The 19548-nt window shown below is 38.4% G+C and overlaps 1 protein-coding gene across 9 annotated transcripts in view; it reads right to left on the bottom strand.

The window, feature by feature from the left end:
• ANKRD44 (ankyrin repeat domain 44) overlaps positions 1-19548 on the bottom strand; it is a 317342-nt gene that overhangs the window by 92352 nt on the left and 205442 nt on the right. For 5 of the 9 annotated variants that reach the window (XM_073807446.1, XM_019939220.3, XM_033859922.2 and 2 more), the window contains exons 10-12: positions 10671-10785; positions 1617-1699; positions 370-487 (exon numbers count right to left, since the gene is read on the bottom strand). In XM_073807446.1, coding sequence (XP_073663547.1) covers positions 370-487; positions 1617-1699; positions 10671-10785 — 316 coding nt within the window. The remainder of the gene's footprint in view (positions 1-369; positions 488-1616; positions 1700-10670; positions 10786-19548) is intronic. The other 4 variants (XM_073807441.1, XM_019939221.3, XM_019939222.3 and 1 more) reach the window with 1 other exon arrangement.

The following is a 19548-nucleotide window of genomic DNA, read 5'->3' as shown; positions in this document are numbered from 1 at the left end:
CAGCAACGAAAGAGGAAAAACTTAGGAACAAATCTCAAATTATTTTCTTTTGGTGGAAGAGGTACCAAGTAAGTATATATTCTATAGGCTAAAGACCTACAATTTAAAATAAGAAGAAAAAAAAAAGAGTGAGAGAAGAGAAAACAAAAGAAAAAATATTTTCTATATGAGATGGGCTAACACTTTTTCTTTGGAAAAACAAACACACGAGTAATCTGGAAATTCAACACAGTGATATTTGGTATTGGTAGAAAGAGTTCTTACCCGTTTTACTAAAGAAGTTGCCTTTGATCCACAGACAACTTAAGTCAGTTAAGATGAATTAGTAATTCGTTCATAAGATAACAACTAAAATTATTAACTACTCACCCTCCTGCAGCAGCAGCGTGAAGGCACGTTCTTCCAAATTTATCTGGGGTGTCTATTTCAAAGCCTGCAGACAGCACGTGCTCATTACTAAACAAGGATACTATGCTATACTTTTGTCCTAGTTAAACCACAAGAAACATTGCAGAGACAGAAAAATCAGTTAGTAGAAAAACCAGAACGCAAGCCACTGTAGTCAGAAAGAGGTTGTCATGGAAACGATTGGTAACTGCTCAAGCTTGGCAATTTTATAGGAAGAACCGTGAAGTCAAGAAGAATTTATTTTCACATTCAGCCCTGGGTGAACTACAGCCCCATATTTCAATCCCAGGATAGAAATTTATGAAACCAGTTTGAGATAAGTAGGGCAATAGACAGGCAGACAGAACACATGGAGAAAACATGGAAGGCAAAGGAGTAATCGTAGCATGCTAGAAGAGATATTTTCTTAAGTGTATTATTAGCTTTCAGTTGGTTTAAGATTTGGGAAACGTGCTTTCATGCAGGGGTTATTGTTAAACATGCCAAAAGCAGTGAAAGCAGAATCAATCATAAGTAAAGAACTTAAAGGAAAAAACAAAAAAACGCCTCTGGGATATCTGTTGAATGAATTCTTAAGCAATCTTTGCCTTGCAGACCTCTATCGCCTTTGAAAGCCAGGAACTTCTAAATACATGGAGGTTGGCAGAAGCAGTGATAAGAAAGATTAGCAAAGCTCCAAACCAGAAAGAATTTCTTGGTTCCAAATAGACCCGCATTAAAAAAATTAAAATGAAACCTAGTTGGAGGGATATCAACCACAGCAGTTTTTCAGAGCTCAGGGAGTGGGATGGTAATTTGACATTTTCTACCATTAAAACGTAGGGGATTCGGCCTTTTCCCTTTGTTGAACAATATGAAATGTTATGCCACCAATCTAATCCTCAAAGATGTTTTCTCCTTCTATGAGAAGCTTCCTGTAAGCTATGGCCATCCCTGCCTGCCTCTCACTCTGGACCACGCGAGCTTTAACTTGATAAACAGACAAGACTCTCATTCTGGGGCAGGAATGCTGACATTCAAACGGCTTCAACACCATGAGTCGCTGGGAGCTGTCACATGCAGTTAGCTGTGGACACAACTCATCCTGCCACGTCGGGTCACGGATGACATGAAGCACAGGCAGCCGCTCATGCTGACCAGACACCTGAAGCCACACGGCTCATTTGCAGGACATGTTAAGCCTGATCTGCGGTAATGGAGTTACTTACCCGATGACAATAACTTTCTGCAGCAGTCAGAGTGAGCATTGAGGGCAGCTAAATGTAAGGGGAACATGCTATGGACTCCACACCTGAGGAGGAAAAAAACAGAGCAGCTCACGGTAACAGATCTCAAGACACCCGCAGAAGGGGGATGATCTTTCTATAAGTTCTCTGATGAAAATTAAACCCATGAGACCTTGCTTAGGGACTCTTGGCTGAAATAATTAGGCAATCATTTCTATCTTAAAATAATAAAATCCCGGACCTAAACCACAACGAAAAGCCCATAACAATAGAAATAGATCTTTTTAAGAAAACATTTCACATGAACAGTGACTCTAAGCATTTAAAATTAATTTCTTTTTCTTTCAGCTTAGTAATTTTGTCCCATTCATTCACTCATTCATTCATCTGTTTATTCATTCATCACTTTATAAGCATCAGATACCATGCTAAGTGGAGAAAACATGAAACTGACAAACCCTTGACTTTGAAAAGCAACCTGTTCTATTCCTTGAGTTGATAAGCAAATATTTATTATTGACCTATTATGTACCAAGCACTTTGCTAAGAGTTAATAATGGCTGTATTACTGGAAATAAAATTTGGGATGAGAATTAAAACTCATTCTTCGTATTCTTCCTCATTTTTTATATACATGTATACACAAATATTTAATATGTATAAATATTCACCTTCGGCAAGTGAAACTTCATCTTCCTAATAGCCTTTTATTTTGCACGTTAACCCACACAAGAATAACAGTCACAAAATAGTTAATAGCTATCTTGCATATATTTCATAAATCTAGCATATTTTCCCTAACAGCATTACAGAAAGAATCCACTTCTTAGACTGACCCCTGCAATAACACAGTCCCTGGAACAACGCCCTGAGAGACAGGCAGCTTTCTGATGGCAGTGCTTTGGGCCTTAGAATTAAATCTTCCCTTAGAATTAAATCTTCCTCCTCCTGCCCATCCCCTCTCCCCAAACAAGGACCCAAAGTCAAAGTCGTGAGCTGAATTGTAGTTCAAATCAAACAGCACCATCAGGAGGTTCCTGTGTACTTAGAAGCGTGTTAGTGATCCCTTCTCATAACATCTCATTTTATTCAAATAATATATTTCAGATTTTGTAAATCCTCCACATAACACAAGGAGTATGAGACTATTTATATTTACACCTGCAGCATGAATCATCTAAGTTTCTTCCCTAGCAGAAAGTGGCCCGTTTCCAGATTCTATCCTGAATGAAAAACTACATGTGATTTAATTTGTTAAGCTTGAGACACAAGAATTTTATTTGCTATCTCAAAAGTTATTACGATGTGCGTGAGTATGTGAAAGTATATACATGTTCACAGATAGTTCATGGTATTCAGTGTTCTGCAAAATTCGAGTCTGCTAGCAATTAACCGCCTCTCTCTTTGCATGAAAACTTCTTTTAATTTGTTGGTGTTTTTGTTCAGTCTTCCCTCTGTTCGTTTTCCTTTCCCTATATGGAGATTTCCAACCCAGTGTATATAATAGCTGGCATCCATCAAGAGATGCAATTTGCCCGTCTTCCGGGTAGTGTCACGGGGAGGAGAACTGCTTGTAATTGCCTCTCTTGTCATTTACAAAAAAAAAAAAAATTCTGAAAAGCAATCGCATCAGTGACAACCTTGATGCTCGTGAAAAGGAAGAGAGAATTGGGGGATGGGAGAGAAGCTTTTTATTCGTGCTGCTATTTATACTGTTCCCTCCCTATGCCAATGAAACACACTAATTTTTTTTGATGTACAACATGTTTTAAAAGCTCTTTACTAAATGGAACTTTAAGCTAATGGGATTTTACCTAACCATTTTATTTGTTTGGGGGAGTTAAGGCAAAAATCTTTGATTAAATATTTCTGGACATTTGCAAGAAGAAAATGGATAGACTATTTTCTAGGATGGTTGTGAGTTCCTGTAAGAACATGCCTAAAACAAGGAGTGGATTTGTCAAGATTTCTTTGAGTCTTCCTCATTCTTTATATACATGTATACACAAATATTTAATATGTATAAAAATATAAATACTTCTAGTATTTTAAATATTTTAATATTTTCTATATACATACACATACACACATATATAGACACAACATTTATGATATAGTTTATATAGGTACATAAAATATACAACTTTATATTAAATAATACAAGCAAATGAATTAGAGAAAAGAGTATCAAACTCTAATAAAACAATCAAGAAAAACATAAAGTATGAGATATTTTAACAGCCTCAGTATAACATATTTCATAAACTTCATTATTAACACTTCTAACCAACCTTACCATTTAACACCATTGGCTTTAGGTAATTTGTCACACTCTACATTAGCTAATAATTTCATTTTTTTCTGCTGCTACTTATAAACCTGAGAAGGTAAGGGAGGCAGAACTCTAAAAGGCCTAACAAAAATTCTCTTTGATATATGTTTTTTATTCCATAGTTAATAAAAAGTCACTACCTCAATGCAGGTTTTGAAACGTATTAATTGAGACTCAAGTACTATTGGCATTTGAACTTGAATATGATGCTCTGGTTCAAAGAGAAAAACTAAGTATCAGGCCGAGATGGGAAAGAAAGTAAAAGTAGAATTCAGAATCTCTGAATCACTTCAGAAATGATTCATGCATTTCAAAATAAAATTTCTCCTTTGTTGTTATAAAATAAGACTGCTTATGAAGAAAGGATCTTAAAACCTTTAGCAGGAAACTTAGGATTTGGCTGTCTCAGTCAAATAAGAAGCATCGCTCTGATTTCATCAGGTCTACATCAAGGAAGATCAAGAAATAAAGATGTCAGATAACAGTAAACTTAACAATGCATAAATTACAGGAAAGGGAAGACCAATTCCAGTTAATTTGCTACATTTATTTGAGCAGTCATAAAATTAATGGAACGTGTTTGTATTAGCTATTTCTAATTTAGCTGTTAGCTGGCATCTCCTACCCAGTTATCTCAGAATAAATGAGGTCAGAATAAATTGTAGAGAGCCATCAGAGGTGAGGAACGGGTTTTTGCACCATTAGAATATCAGTTTTTTTAAGTTTTCCCCTTGGCATCGGGGGACATGGCTGTCCCTTTCCATATCCAGGCTTTTCTAGAGCCTTCCCTTAGGCCATATGGTAAAAAACACTGTGGTTAAGGTGATGGGGTCAGAACCTTTGGGTTTCAGTTCTAGCTTTGCCATGTGCTAGCTATTTGATCTTTGGCAAATACATAAGGGTTCCCTCACCTGGAAACTAAAGATAATAACAGTGTCAATCTTATAGAACAATTGTAAGGACTAATTGAGATAATGTGCATAAAGTGCTAAATAGAACATGTGACCCACGGTTAAGCCTTCACCATTCATGTTAGTGGTATTTTTGCCCTTGCAATTATTATTAGCTTAGTTGGATAACCAGCAGTCTGTGAGTTTTGAAGTGGTAATCAGGTTGTACTTCCTTAAAATCAGGTGTGTGACTCCTTAAAACCCAAGAATGAAGTGTGACCAACTAGCATTTCTGTTCTCTCTATATATTTCAAAATGCTTTACAATACTTATCTCTCAACTCTCCCAGGGAAGGTGGGATTGGTTTAGTTTTGCCCACCAAGTGGGCGAGACAAAAAATTTGATGATTTTCGATCATCAGATGATTTTATGATTCTTACTCAACTGATCACACCAAACCCTAAAACAAACTTCTTATTAATTTTATCTATGCCATTCCAAGCATTTATCACACACCCTTAAGTTACAGGCACTTGGGATAACTGACAACAATGAGGCCTGGTCCTTGCTGTTTACGACTTACAGACATTTTCAGTGGTTCCTTCTGTATCAAGTCCAAACACTCTAACGTGGCTTACAAGGCCCTTTCTGGATCTGACTGTTGCTTAATCTCTGTGACCTTCTGTCCATTCCTCCTGGAAGAGCCAGGCTCTGCCCAGCCCTAGGTTTTCACATGCAGGGCCCCCCTGAAACTCTTCCCATTCTCTCCTGCTTCTCCCAGTGTTTCTCAAACTAGTCAGTGCATCTCTGAGGGTTGCTGGAAATATCTTAGGGCTTTTATGAGGTCTCTGTGGCAATTTTTTTTTTTTTTTTTTTTTTGCGGTATGCAGGCTTCTCACTGTTGTGGCCTCTCCCGTTGCAGAGCACAGGCTCCGGATGCGCAGGCTCAGCGGCCATGGCTCACGGGCCCAGCCGCTCCGCGGCATGTGGGATCTTCCCGGACCGGGGCACGAACCCGTATCCCCTGCATCGGCAGGCGGACTCTCAACCACTGCGCCACCAGGGAAGCCCTCTGTGGCAATTTTTAAATTGTCTTTTCCTTTCGATGGTAATCTAAAACAGCTGGCATCAAAGCTCATCTGAAGGACCACCATATCATCACACACCTCTGTCAAATTTCAGCGCCCACATTTGTACTTAGGATCACAGCTGTGCTGGTAGTCCGACTTTAATTGCCAGGGGCTAATGAGAAAAGAAGGTGGACTTAATAGAAAATGAAATGTCTGAGTCTAGGAGGGCCAATGATAATGTAGCACACTGAGCCTCCTGGATGCGCGGAATTTGGCAGTAGTCTGAGTAAAGATCTCTGCGCCATGTGACGGGTCCACTGCCCACCACTTTAAGTCACGGCAAAACCTCCACTCCCATGGTGTGTACTGGATCCTAAAGACTCAGCACCTTAGCCACCAGGACCATAATCCCATGCAAAATGTGAAATATCACATCATCCACTACAAAGAAGGGCAGCAAGCCTCCTGCCCAGGATCCAGACAGCCGAGGATGGAGCTCCATTTCCGCCCACTAGTTCTATGACCTCAGGTAGGTAACTGAACCTCTCTGTGCCTCCTTTGCTTCACCTGTAAGATGGGCATAATCATAGCCCTTACCCCATGGGGTTGTTGTGACAGTTAAATGTAACCTCTCAGAGTGGGGCGTAGCATAGGTAAGCACTCATGAGTGTTTGTTACTATTGTTGTCCCGTGCAGCTAATGTGAACATTGGTGGTTTCTGTTTGCATGTATTTTGTAATTTTTTTGGATTTATTGCTATGTTAGAGTCAAAAGCCTAAGGAGTTTCTATCTAGTCTTATATTTGTACATATTCAAACATTATAATAAAAATAATCTAAGTTGATACTTGGGATCTGAAAGACTTTCAATGACATAACTAATCACTCCTTGTCCTACAAGTTAACATCCCTCTTCCTGGAAGCTTTGCTGGCCCTGCTATCTCCCAGATATGTTTTCCTGGATCCCAGGGGCACCTGGCGACTGTTCTGGCATCACACTTAGCATGTGTGATTGTCATTGCCTGTTTACTTCTTTCCCCCACCTCCGTAGGCTATCAATTCCTTGGCAGGGAGCTCTGTGACCCCAGAACCTGACACAGTGGGTGACACTTAACAAGCTATCAACAGATATCTAGCGAATATAAGAATGTCAGAACCAGTTACCTGTAAAACTACAATACTGCTAATTCTGCCGCAATTGAGGCAGAAAAAGCAGTGAGAGCATAATTGGTAAGATGGAAGACAAATTAAAATCCTAGAGACAAGCACCCCAAACCTAACAAAGTTAAAGAAGAAAAAACCCAATGGCTCCGATACCACGTGAAGTTGCGTAAGCACTGAGTCATGCTGCAGAAACTTCTCTGACTTAAAGTTCAGAGAAGCAAAAAGAATAACAAAGAACATTCAATCAAGGCCTGAGAATAAGATGCAAATAAGTTCATCAGAAAGTAATGACCATAAAACTTGTCATAAAGAGATCTTTAAAAATACATTGGCCATATTGTTTATGAATGAAAATGGGTTATTTTCATAAATGCTCTTTGTTCACTTATTTACAGAAGGAAAGGCCTGCTTTTCTCCTCTTTAAGGAGCTCCCCTACATAAATCTACAAGGAACCCAGAAAACAGTGACTTTCTGGGGAGTCTAGCAAATTTAATCTTCTCCAACTCTCCTCCCCCTCACTTGGATATTTTTCCTTAGATGACTTCCCTTTCCACACACTATACACACTCAGACACACACACACACACACACACACACACACACAATTGCCGCTTTAATGAACCACTGTTACTGAAGGGAGCATGCCTTAACCCCAGATAACGCTGTGACAGAAGAAAGCATGTGTATGTGGCTGTTTGAGTCTGGGACAATGTTTCCCTTGTCATTGTCCCCAGGACACAGCATCATCAATGGAAGGAAAGGCTACTTGAACAACAATGTCATTCCTAAGGCATTTTTGCCACAAAGTTTGTATTCACATAAATTGAAGGGAAAATAATTACGAGGAAACAGACTTTGTGTTTATTGAGTTAAATGTGTTTTTTCAGACATTTTATGTAAGTATTGGGCCCAGTTGATCTCTATCCCTCAAACGAGTTCAAATCTGAAAGAAAATCAGAAATTCGTGGTTCTTTGGCTAAAACTCCCCAAATAACCCAGAGTTGAAAGAAAAACATCACTGAAAATATTAACATACCATAGGTGAAGCTGGTTTGTGCCTAATATTTTATTTCTGCTTAACTGACACTGAGCGTTTAAAATCTCTGGCTTTGGGTAGCCATGGCCTGCTTGGGAACTCCAGAATCTGGTGAAAGCCTCCTGAATCCTAGTACACGGCTCTTTCCAGGAAACTGAGCTGCTTCTCTTTTTTCCAAGGTTTTTTGTTTTCTTTTTTTTTCTTTTTTAATGTGGACCATTTTTAAAGTCTTTACTGAATTTGTTACAATACTGCTTCTGTTTTATGTTTTGGGTTTGTGGCCACGAGCCATGTTGGATCTTAGCTCCCCGACCAGGGATCGAACCCGCGCCCCCCGCATTGGAAGGCAAAGTCTTAACCACTGGACCACCAGGGAGGTCCCGAACTGCTTCTTTGGATTTGCAACCTCCCAGTCAAAAAGGTCCATTGGCTTGAAGCAGATTCCTTTCTCTTCTGAGACAACCCACTGTTCTTGCTATTTGTCAGTATGCCCCCTCCTCTCTGTCCACCCTCAGTCTTGTCCTTAGCCCGAGCCCTCATCTTTTCTTCTCTGGACATTTGCAAGAGGCTGCAAAGTGTTTCTAGCCTGGACCACCTCCAATCTGTCTGGACTGCTATGAGAGCGATCTTTCTTACACACAAATGGGAGCATTAGACACAACCTACCCTACACCCACTTAGAATTCTTTAACAGCTTCCGAATGCCTCAGAATGCAATCTAACTCCTTAGCAAGACATTCGAGGTCCTCTGAAATGTGGTTCTTCCTACCTTTCCACCTCATTTCTTTCCACTTCCCCTAACATGTTAGATAACCCGGCCTTGGGAATCTGCTTTCAACATATTCACATGTTTGTGCCTTTGTAAATACTGTTCCCTCTTCCTGGAATGTCCTTCTTTGCTTCCCCTTCTATCTTTTTTGTCTCACACAATTCTGTCCACCTGGCAAACTCCTATCCATCCTTCTTCTTGATGAAATGTCACCTCTTCTGCAGAACCTAGAGATAGTCAGTGTTGCCCTATCCAAACCTCCATCATAACACATCTCATGATGCTGCAGTCACATTTGCCCTTGATCGTATCTCCACCACTGGACTGGGAGCCCCGAGGGCCAGTGGAACCCACCACGCCCTCCCTGGACCATTTAAACTTTGGCTCATTCTCCACCAAGATTTTCAATTCTGTTGCACAACCCTTGACAAAATAAATTAGAATTCCTAATGTAATACTGCCCTCATATTTTGCCTTTCTAAAGATTCAGTTATTGCTACCCCCGGTCTCTATAATAAGGCCAAACTATTTAAGCATTTAAGGCCCTCTTTAATTTGGTTCTCCTGCCTATTATGAAGTAATAAAACCATAGTTAGCATTTATTGATAGCTTACTATGTGCCAGGCACTGTTCAAAGAGCTTTCAACGTGGATTATCTTATTGAATAACCTTAGCAGATGTATTTACATAACTCATACTCACACGGATCTTAACATATACCAGAGAGTTTTAATGGTGATTAAGTCCTTTAATCTTCAATAACAAACCTATGGTAGGTACTATTATTACTCCCATTTTTCAAAAGAGGAAACCAAAGCACAGACAGATTGAGCAACAGGCTCAAGGTCACACAGCTCACAAGTGAGGCAGCTTGGACTGGAGCCCAGCTAGTGCCCAAGAAAGCCTGGGTCCCCCGCACTGATATAACAGGCCTGCCAGGCCAAGCTCCTCCCGGAGCTGGGTCTGTTCCTGCTTGCCTCCCTGCTTGGGATGTCTGCCACTCTCTGCTCTACTCACATAATTCTTATCCTTCAAAGCCTACCTAAAATTCACCTTTTCCTTGACAACTGTGGCCACCTTTGAGCTCTATCCTTCCTGTCTACATCAAACATTTTGCCATTAAAATCCTGTTTCATTTTGAACTTTATTAAATACTATCTTGCATGGTTCTTTGTCTTAAGTGGGCCTTGGGCCTCCAACAAAATTATGAGCTCCTGGAAGGTACCAACCAGTTAACTTACTTCTGAAATTTCCCACAGCACCTAACATTGCAACAGACTCATATAGATGCGTTATATATTCTTGTTGAATTAAAGTACAAAATGAAGCCAGGTCCCCCCTTCCCGGTGTGGCAGATTTACTCAATTGCACCGTATAAGCGTATCATTAATATGGGTCATTAATACATGCAAAACAGCACCCTGAATAAATTCTGAGTTTGCCCAATTATGCTTTATTTTTCCTGCTTAACTAACACTGCACATTGGAAAAAACAGAAGAATATTAGAAAGCAGAGTTAGGAACAAAGTCCAAGTTTCCTTAATTAAAATCACTGAAATAGGCCTCCTTCTGACACAGCTGAAAAATAAAACCGGTTCTTCCTGGCAACTGTCATTAAAAGTCACTAAATTTAGTTCAAATTTAATCTGTGTTTAGCACAATGGTGAAGATCTACTTAATCTGGATAAATGGGAACTATCTACGGCATGGCAGAATCCCTTTGGCAGTATTCCCACACGTGGAAATTATTCCACCATATTTTTGCAGTAACCTACTTGGCTGTGTCAGCTCCACTGGTTATTAAGGTGTTAATCAAAAGTTCATGACCGTATCTTGCAGCCACATGGAGAGGAGTGTTGCCATCCTTATCCACACAGTCAATTTCACCTCCTGAAAAAGACGTTTTAATACAGAATTACATAAGGATTCAGGTTGACGCAGATACTACATTTTATGCTAGTCACTCACGTTACCAAGTGTTGGTTTCGTTTCTACTCTGTGCATCTCTGCTCTCAAGGACAAGAATGCTTTTTAAGGGGACAAGTTACCATCTGAGGTAGTAGTATTATTAAATCTGCATGGAGGGAAGTCTATTAGAAATGCTTTTAGCTAGAAACAATAAACGCTAGAAAGGGTGTGGTGAAAAGGGAACCCTCTCCTACACTGTTGGGGGGAATGTAAATTGATACAACCACTCTGGAAAATAGTACGGAGGTTCCTTAAAAAACTAAAAATAGAACTACCATATGACCCAGCGATCCCCCTACTGGGAATATACCCTGAGAAAATCATAATTCAAAAAGAGACATGCACCACAGTGTTCATTGCAGCACTATTTACAATAGCCAGGACATGGAACTAACCTAAATGTCCATCGACAGATGAATGGATAAAGAAGATGTGGCACGTATAGACAATGGAATATTACTCAGCCATAAAAAGAAACGAATTGAATTATTTGTAGTGAGGTGGATGGACCTAGAGTCTGTCATACAGAGTGAAGTAAGTCAGAAAGAGAAAAACAAATACCGTATGCTAACACATATACATGGAATCTAAAAAAAAAAAATGGTACTGATGAACCTAGTTGCAGGGCAGGAATAAAGAGGTAGACATAGAGAATGGACTTGATGACATGGGGTGGGAGGGCTAAGTGAGAGTAGCATCAACATATATACACTACCAAATGTAAAATAGTTGGCTGATGGGAAGCAGCTGTATAGCACAGGGAGATCAGCTTCGTGCTTTGTGACCACCTAGAGGAGTGGGATAGGGAGGGTGGGAGGGAGGCTCAAGAGGGAGGGGATATAGGGACATGCGTATGCATATGGCTGATTTGCTTTGCTGTGCAACAGAAACTAACACGGTATTGTGAAGCTATTATACTCCAATAAAGATCTATTAAAAAAAAAGATGCATGCAACAACAACAACAAAAAGAAATGCTTTTAAAAGACCTTTCCACAAAAAAAAAAATTAAAAAACAAAACAACAAAAAAAACCTTTTCACATTGTCTTATTTAAGGTTCTAAAATCTTACAACTAGATTCCCTCTGAATAAATAATGTAATCAAATTCCACAAAATGTAACTCTGAAGACACATTCAATTTTAGTTTTACTTGCTTAATTAAAGACCTATGTAAATAAACCTTATGCTAAAACATAAGAACCAGAAGGAATAGAGTGTTCAGGAAAAGATTTTATGTAGTTTGATTATCTAAATGCTGATGAGTAAAAGCCTCAACCATAAACTGAAAAATCTGTATTTATTAAAACTATAACATTAACCATCACTTTAGTAACACAGTAAACATCTTATTTTATTTTGCCTTCTTTTCCCCCTAATTTTTATTTTACTACATTTCTTTCTTTCCCTCAACTTTTCATATATATATGAAAAGTTATATATAATATATAATATGAAAGATAAGTAGTCTATTCATTCATTTGAAGAACCATTTAGAAATAAGTCAGACATCATGACATTTCACCCCTAAGAACAAAGACAGTCTCCCGCATAACCATAATTTCATCATCATATCCAAGAAATAGAACACTGATACCATAATTTTACATAATATAAGTGCATATTCCAATTTCTCCAATTATTCCCCCAAATGTGCTTTATAATTGTTTTTTTTTAAATCCAGGATCCAATCAAAGATTCTGATAGCATTTGGTTGTCATGTCTCTTTAGTTTCCTTTCATCTAAAACAATCCTCCTGCCTTTTATGTATTTATATATTTATCTCCCATGTCATTGATATTTCTGGAGACCATGCCAGGAGTCATATACTGCATTCTGGAATTGCCTGATTATTTCCTCATTACTAGATTCAGGCTAAACATTTTGGCAAGAATACCCCAGAGTTGAATTGCACTTCCCATCACATCTCCACAGCACACACATAAGGTCAAGTTTTTCCATTACTGGGTGATGCAACTTTTGATTACTTGCAATAGGTACAGAGTGTCAGTTTGGGAACATGAAAAAGTAAGTTCTGGAGGTGGGTAGTGGTGATGGCTGCACAACAACGTGAACGTACTTACTAGCGCCACTTAAACGTAGTTTAAATGGTAAATTTTTTGTACCACAATAAAAAAAAAAAGGCTTGATTATCAGTAAGAAAATATCAGTAAGCTGATATTTTAAAACTAAAATACATAATTTTAAGCTACTGATACTATAATGTTTAGTTTGTATATCTGAACTATACATACACATTTATGTCTTCCAGAATAAGACATACAAGAGATGCCGGCCAGCACTCTCCACTGTACAAATGTCTTTTCCCCTTTTGTAATTAACAAGGAATTTGTGGGTGATACTTCAGACTGTGCAAATACTCTATTTCCCAACAAAGTTTCCTATAATGATTTTAGCATATACAGCAAGTACTTCGTTCAAAAGTTATCTGAATGCTTTATTCTGTGTGCTTATATTATCAATTTGATACACAGGTTCATTGGATTTTGTTTTCAAAACGTTTACCAGCTTTGATTTAATTTTATTTTATTAATATGTAACACACACAAAAGTCAAAAATTCTACACTTTTAAAAAGTCCCACTCTCATTTCTATCCCTTTCACTTCACCCTCAACCACTTCCTATAGTAATTAATCACTTTCTTTAGTTTTGGTTTATGCTTTCTGTGTTTCTCTTTGCAAAAACAAGCACAATAGAATCTTTTATACCATGCTTTTTTTTGTTGTTTTTCACTTAACAACATACCCTCGAATTCACTCCTAGAGATCCCTTCTTGGAACTCTTCCTCATTGTTGTACAGCTTAATTATTTTTCATTGCATGGATGTATTAGTTAAGTACACCAGTCGGGTAGGGATGAGCATTTAGGTGGTAAAAATCATTTCGCTAATATCAGGAATGTTGTAGTGAATAACCTCATTCTGCAAGTGTTTTGTATTTGTTGGGTCTATCTTCAGAATAAATTCCTAGAAAGGGGATTTCTAGGTTACAGAAATGAGTATGTGGTTTTGTTAGATTTTGCCACGTTTCCCTCTTTAGGCGCTGTGCAATTTTGCACTCACACAAGCAATGTATGAGAGTGCCTTTTCTCCTCCCCAGCCTTGTCAAGCTTTTGAATATACACCACGTAATGAGTGAGAACTGGTATCTCACTGTAGTCTTCATTTCTCTTGTTAAGGAAGTTGAGAATCTTTTAATATATTAAAGGGCCATTTGTTTACCTTTTTCTATGAACCATTTTTTCATGACTTCTGCCCATTTTTCTAAGAGTATGTGTGTGTGTGTGTGTGTGTGTGTGTGTGAGAGAGAGAGAGAGAGAGAGAGAGAGAGAGAGATCTTTTATTCCTTAATTTTTAAAGGTTCTTAAAATATTTGGGAGATTGCCCATTTATCAGTAATACATGTTGCAAATATTTTTGGCCTAGATTTTCATTTGTCTTTGGTGTTCTACCCTGAAAAAAATTCTTTTTCGTAATTTATGTCTTTTATTGTATTTAGATTTTGCATTGTAGTTAAAAAGGCTTTCCCCACATCCTAGCAATAAGGAAACTGACATATGTGAAAATATTTGCTAAATGCATTAGTGATAATTGGCTAAGCTTCCAAGTAGTTTAAGAGTCCTTGAAAATCATGAAATAAGGAGAAATCAAGGAGAGGGAGGAATGGGGAGTGACTGCTAACTGGGATAAAGATTTTGAAGGGGTGTGATGAAAATGTTCTGGAATTACATAATGGTGATGGTTGTAAAGCCTTGTGAAAATACTGAAACCCACTGAACTGTACACTTTAAAATGGTGACTTTTATAGTTTATGAATTACATCCCAGTCAAAAAGGAAGGGCCTGAAGAAAGTAGGAAAAGGGGAGGGAGTAAAGGACAGGGAAGCACACCAAGGAGAAAAATCACATAGTGTGTACTCTTGCTTATGTAAGCCCACACGCACTTATGCTTTTAATAAAAGAAAGCACCTAGGATATTGGGGCACTGAATATAAATTATTCTAAGGTTTTATTTCCTGACTATCCTGTTCATAAACAAATCTCTGCATCATTATGGAACGCAGTTAAGTTATTGAATTGTCAGCTCATGCTCTTAGATATCAGGTACTTTAGAATAGGTCAAATCTTAAGCTTTACTCCCATCATCAATTATATTGGACTAAAGTAAGCTGATATTTTAAAACTAAAATACATAATTTTAAGATACTAATACTATAATGTTTAGTTTATATATCTAAACTACACATACACATTTATATATTCCAGAATAAGAAATACAAAATCCTGAGAAATGCAAATATTATATAAATGGCTTAGATCAATCTAAAAAGATATTAAGCATTTACTTTAAATAATATTTATTACTGAGAAAGTAATTTTCTCACTGTAGAAAATTTAGAAGATGCAGTAAAATACAAAGAAGAAAACAGAAGTCATCTATAAATTCACTGATTATCCAAGATAATCAGTATTAATACTCTGGATATATTCTTCCAGTTGTTTGTATGTGTGTGTGCATTTGTGTGTGAAGACATTTCCCATGGTTGAGATCATAGGGTAGAAAGAGTTTTGTATCCCCATCTCCCCCTTAATATTATATCACAAACACTTCCCACGTCATTAATTAGTTTCATTAACACAACTGTAAATGACTACATGATATCAGTATTTAGAGAATTCACTCAACAAGTCCCCAATTACTAGGCATTTAGGCTATGCCCAAATTTTGCCATTAGGAAAAACACAGGAACGAACATAATTATACATAATCTTTATCCACCATTTCAGACGATCTCCTTCAGCAATATTTTTACAAGTAGAACTACTAGATCACAAGTATGAATGTTTTTAAGGCTCTTGATGGACACTGGCAAATTGCTTTTGAGAAAGGCTGTGCCCATTTGCACACCCATCAGAGGTATACTTGAGTACCAAAAGGAAGCCATTGAGAGTCTTTTCAGATCTGAGGAAAAAGCATTAACTTCCAGGCCACGACACTATTTCTTATAATATGACCATTATAACATCTTCACAATAATATCTGTATGGTCCTTCATTCTAATGAATCCTAACTATGACCACCAACTCCCTAAGATTTATTTCCAACAAACAATATATTTTCTAGCCAGGTGTGCTGGCACAACAGAGTTAATGAACGAGAATCTCTCCTAAAAAGTGAAATAATTACAAATATGTGTGAGCTTTGTAGAAGGGGAAGATGTTAAGAAAAAAAACCAAACTCCAATTAGTACATATGTTTACACAGGATTTAAGATGCTTCACTCTGCAGCCAAGACTTTGGCAGGTAGAGTTTAGCTGCTGCCAATAAATGTGCACATTTGGAGTTTGCAACTTAATAGCTGTTTACAAAAAGGTAATCCCTTTTTAACTTTGTGACAGAGAAATATAAATGGCCACTTGAATACAAATGCTGATCTTTCCTCATATCTTTGTGTCTGTGGCACAGTAGTGATTTTTAAAATCAGTTGTTCAAATAAATGGACTACAATCATTTCTGTAAAAGTAATAATTATGTATCTTTATATATACATTCTTAAATACAGAAAAATCTGGAAGTTTCACCAAACTGTCAATAGAAATTCTTGGGGTGGGGTTACAGAGACACATTGATGGGGGTCATGGGGGAATCTCTTTAATAATTTTATTCTACAGTGAGCATGTACTAATTTTATAATCAAGAAAAATTAAAATAAAATTAATTATTAAAAACTTCTAGGGACTCAAGAACTAGTTCACAGTAATCTAAATTTAGAAGTATCTAATTTAGATCATTTTTATGCCTTGGGGAAAGGCAGCCACCTGGTCTCCATGGATACCTCAGAGCAATCCAGGGTACATGTATTCATGTGAGAGCTGCCCACAGTGGTCAGCCTGAAAGGTCCACCCACGGAGCTGATGCGGGGAACTGTGGGAGACAGATCCCCAGACTTCAAAGAAGTCTTTCAAACACTACATTGCTCATGTCCTTCCCAGGCAAGAGTAGGGGCTCCATGTTTACCAGCCTCAAATATGCCAAAAATTGGATAGGAAAAGAGAAGAGTGAAAAATACTGGAAACGATAGAGGGTCTGAGCTGATAAAGTTTCCTGTTGTTACTGTCATTTCATAAGTCAATTTAAAACTGTAAAAATATGGGTAATTATCTTGGTCATTTAAGATATACTTCTAGAAAACATCATAACTTAGGAGAAAAATAAAAGAGAATATTTGTTATTTAGAAATATGTTTTATATTAAAGTAGGACCTCTAGATGAATGAATTTCTATCTTATAGTCACTCCTGAAGCCTTTCCATTTTCATTTGCTAGGAATGCAAATTACATATCTTTTTTAAAAATTTTATTGGAGCATAGTTGATTTACTATATTGTGTTAGTTTCAGGTGTACAGCAAAATGAATCAGTTCTACATATACATATACCTACTCTTTATTTTAGATTCTTTTCTCATATAAGCCATTACAGAGTAATGTAATACAGCAACCTGTGCTATACAGCAGGTCCTTATTAGTTATCTTTTTTTTAGCAAATTAAATATCTTTACTATTCATTTGAAGGTTGCAAGTTAAATGTTATCGATCATTGATTATTAGTGAGGAAAATAAATATCATGAGTTTAGACATACGCAGAGCACGTCAGAAGGGATGATTTATGTAGCATTATCTAGGCATTCATCTGAAATTAGTTTTTCATTGCACAAACAAGAATAGTTATCTTATTAAGTTGCCTCAGAAAGTCTGTGAGCCCAAAGGTCAAAAACCTCACAATGAATCATCCTATCACTTCACTCTTCCTTCTCAAACTTTTATTTTTAAAGCTTCTGTGAAAATAAAAACATCATTTTGAACTTTTGTAACCTGCTGGACAGCATCTGAGGCAGCTGCCTGTGCAAAAGGCCAGATCAAATGCCTTCTGATATCAGATTGTGTTTTCGTTTACTTCTTTCCCTCTCTGGCTCTTACAACACAGCTTCAGACAACAAACAACGTGATTGAACCGCAGAGGTAGTCTTTGCTTATTAACTTAAAAAAGAAAAGAGTCTTTTGGGTTTTTGTCTTAAACGATCACCTTACCAAAGCTGAATGCTTCTGAAAAAAAAAAGTTATTATGAAGAATTAATAACCCTGACTAGAGATCAGTCAGAGAAGCAGAGAAATACTGCACAAAGTCCAAACATCAAAGCCATTTAACAAAACAAATAAATAAACATCAAGAATGTTCCTAAGCAGGTCTTAAGAGCCAAGTGATGTCCCCATGGGGGACGGGCATTCCAGGTCCTGTTGTGTGGTTACCCACTCTGGAGGACAGACACCAGGCCCTGGGGGTGTGAGCCTCTGGGCTTTTCCCAGAAAGAAACCAACAAACAGGAGGAAAGAAAAGAGCTTCCTATTCTTGTCCCTAAGGGCATTCCCCCCCCCCTCCCCCGTACGCGGGCCTCTCACTGTTGTGGCCTCTCCCGTTGCGGAGCACAGGCTCCGGACGTGCAGGCTCAGCGGCCATGGCTCACGGGCTCAGCCGCTCCGCGGCATGTGGGATCCTCCCGGAACGGGGCACGAACCCGTGTCCCCCGCATCGGCAGGCGGACTCTCAACCACTGCACCACTAGGGAAGCCCCAGGGCATTTTTTTAAAAAAGTCAAATGGAAGAACTCGCAGTTCTCACATCTGCAATGAATGCAAAGAACTGTCGGCTGAGAGAAGAGAATGCCAAATCATCCTTTTACAGGGATAAATAACTGCCAAATGCAAGCGACTCTTAGAGTAAATAGAATTCAAGTTAAAAACCATTTTAACCTGTCATTGTTCATACAGAGAAGAGTGGTTGAGAGTTCAGTCTCCAGCGTTAGACTTCCTGGGTTCTAATCTCTGTTCCTCAACATACATGCCATGTATCCCAGCAGAAGTGACAACCTCTCTGCCTCAGTTTCCCTATCTTGGAAATGGAGATAATAATAGCACCTCTTTCTCATGGGGTGGTTGGAAGGATTTATGTGGCGTGCTTAGCCAAGTGCCTGGCACAATGTGAAGAACACTCAACCAATGTTAGCTTTATCATTATACATAAGTTATGTATTATAGCCACTATATCCTCAGCATTATAGGACCCAGGATCCCACTCAACCCACAAGCAAGATGCCAGGCCAGCCAAGAATGAGATAGGCTCTGAGACTAGCTCCTTGATCACAGAGGACAAGACAGCAGGTCTCTTTCAGGGGTCGTCCCAACTCAAAAGTCTAGCAAGAATGTCCAGAGAGGGCATGGAAGTCTTCAAGTCCACAGGGATGGTTTTTAGAGAGGTCAAAGCAGCCAGCAGCACCCCCAAGACTGTTGTAAGCACACTAGCATGACACAGGTCTGGCCCACGGGGATGGACCTGTAGGAAGGCAGTGCTTACAAGGTGAAAAACTGCTCTTTCTCTGATCTGGTCACTAGTGCTTGAAATTATTCTAACACGGAACAATGCTTTTTAATGCCACAGAGCTAAGCCCTGGTGATGATGTGCACATTAAATTTTTAAAAATGGATACCAAATAACTCCCTAGTTTTGTTTAGTTTTAAGGCAGTGGACACTGTTTCTGAAAAACAGTTGAGAAATACAGTAGGATGAGGAAAGCGTGCAGAGGAGAGATGCTAGGGTCCCTCCCCACCTC

The sequence above is a fragment of the Tursiops truncatus genome, chromosome 7 (assembly GCF_011762595.2).
Source record: "Tursiops truncatus isolate mTurTru1 chromosome 7, mTurTru1.mat.Y, whole genome shotgun sequence".
NCBI lineage: Eukaryota > Metazoa > Chordata > Mammalia > Artiodactyla > Delphinidae > Tursiops > Tursiops truncatus.
This window is presented reverse-complemented; position numbering and strand designations above follow the sequence as displayed.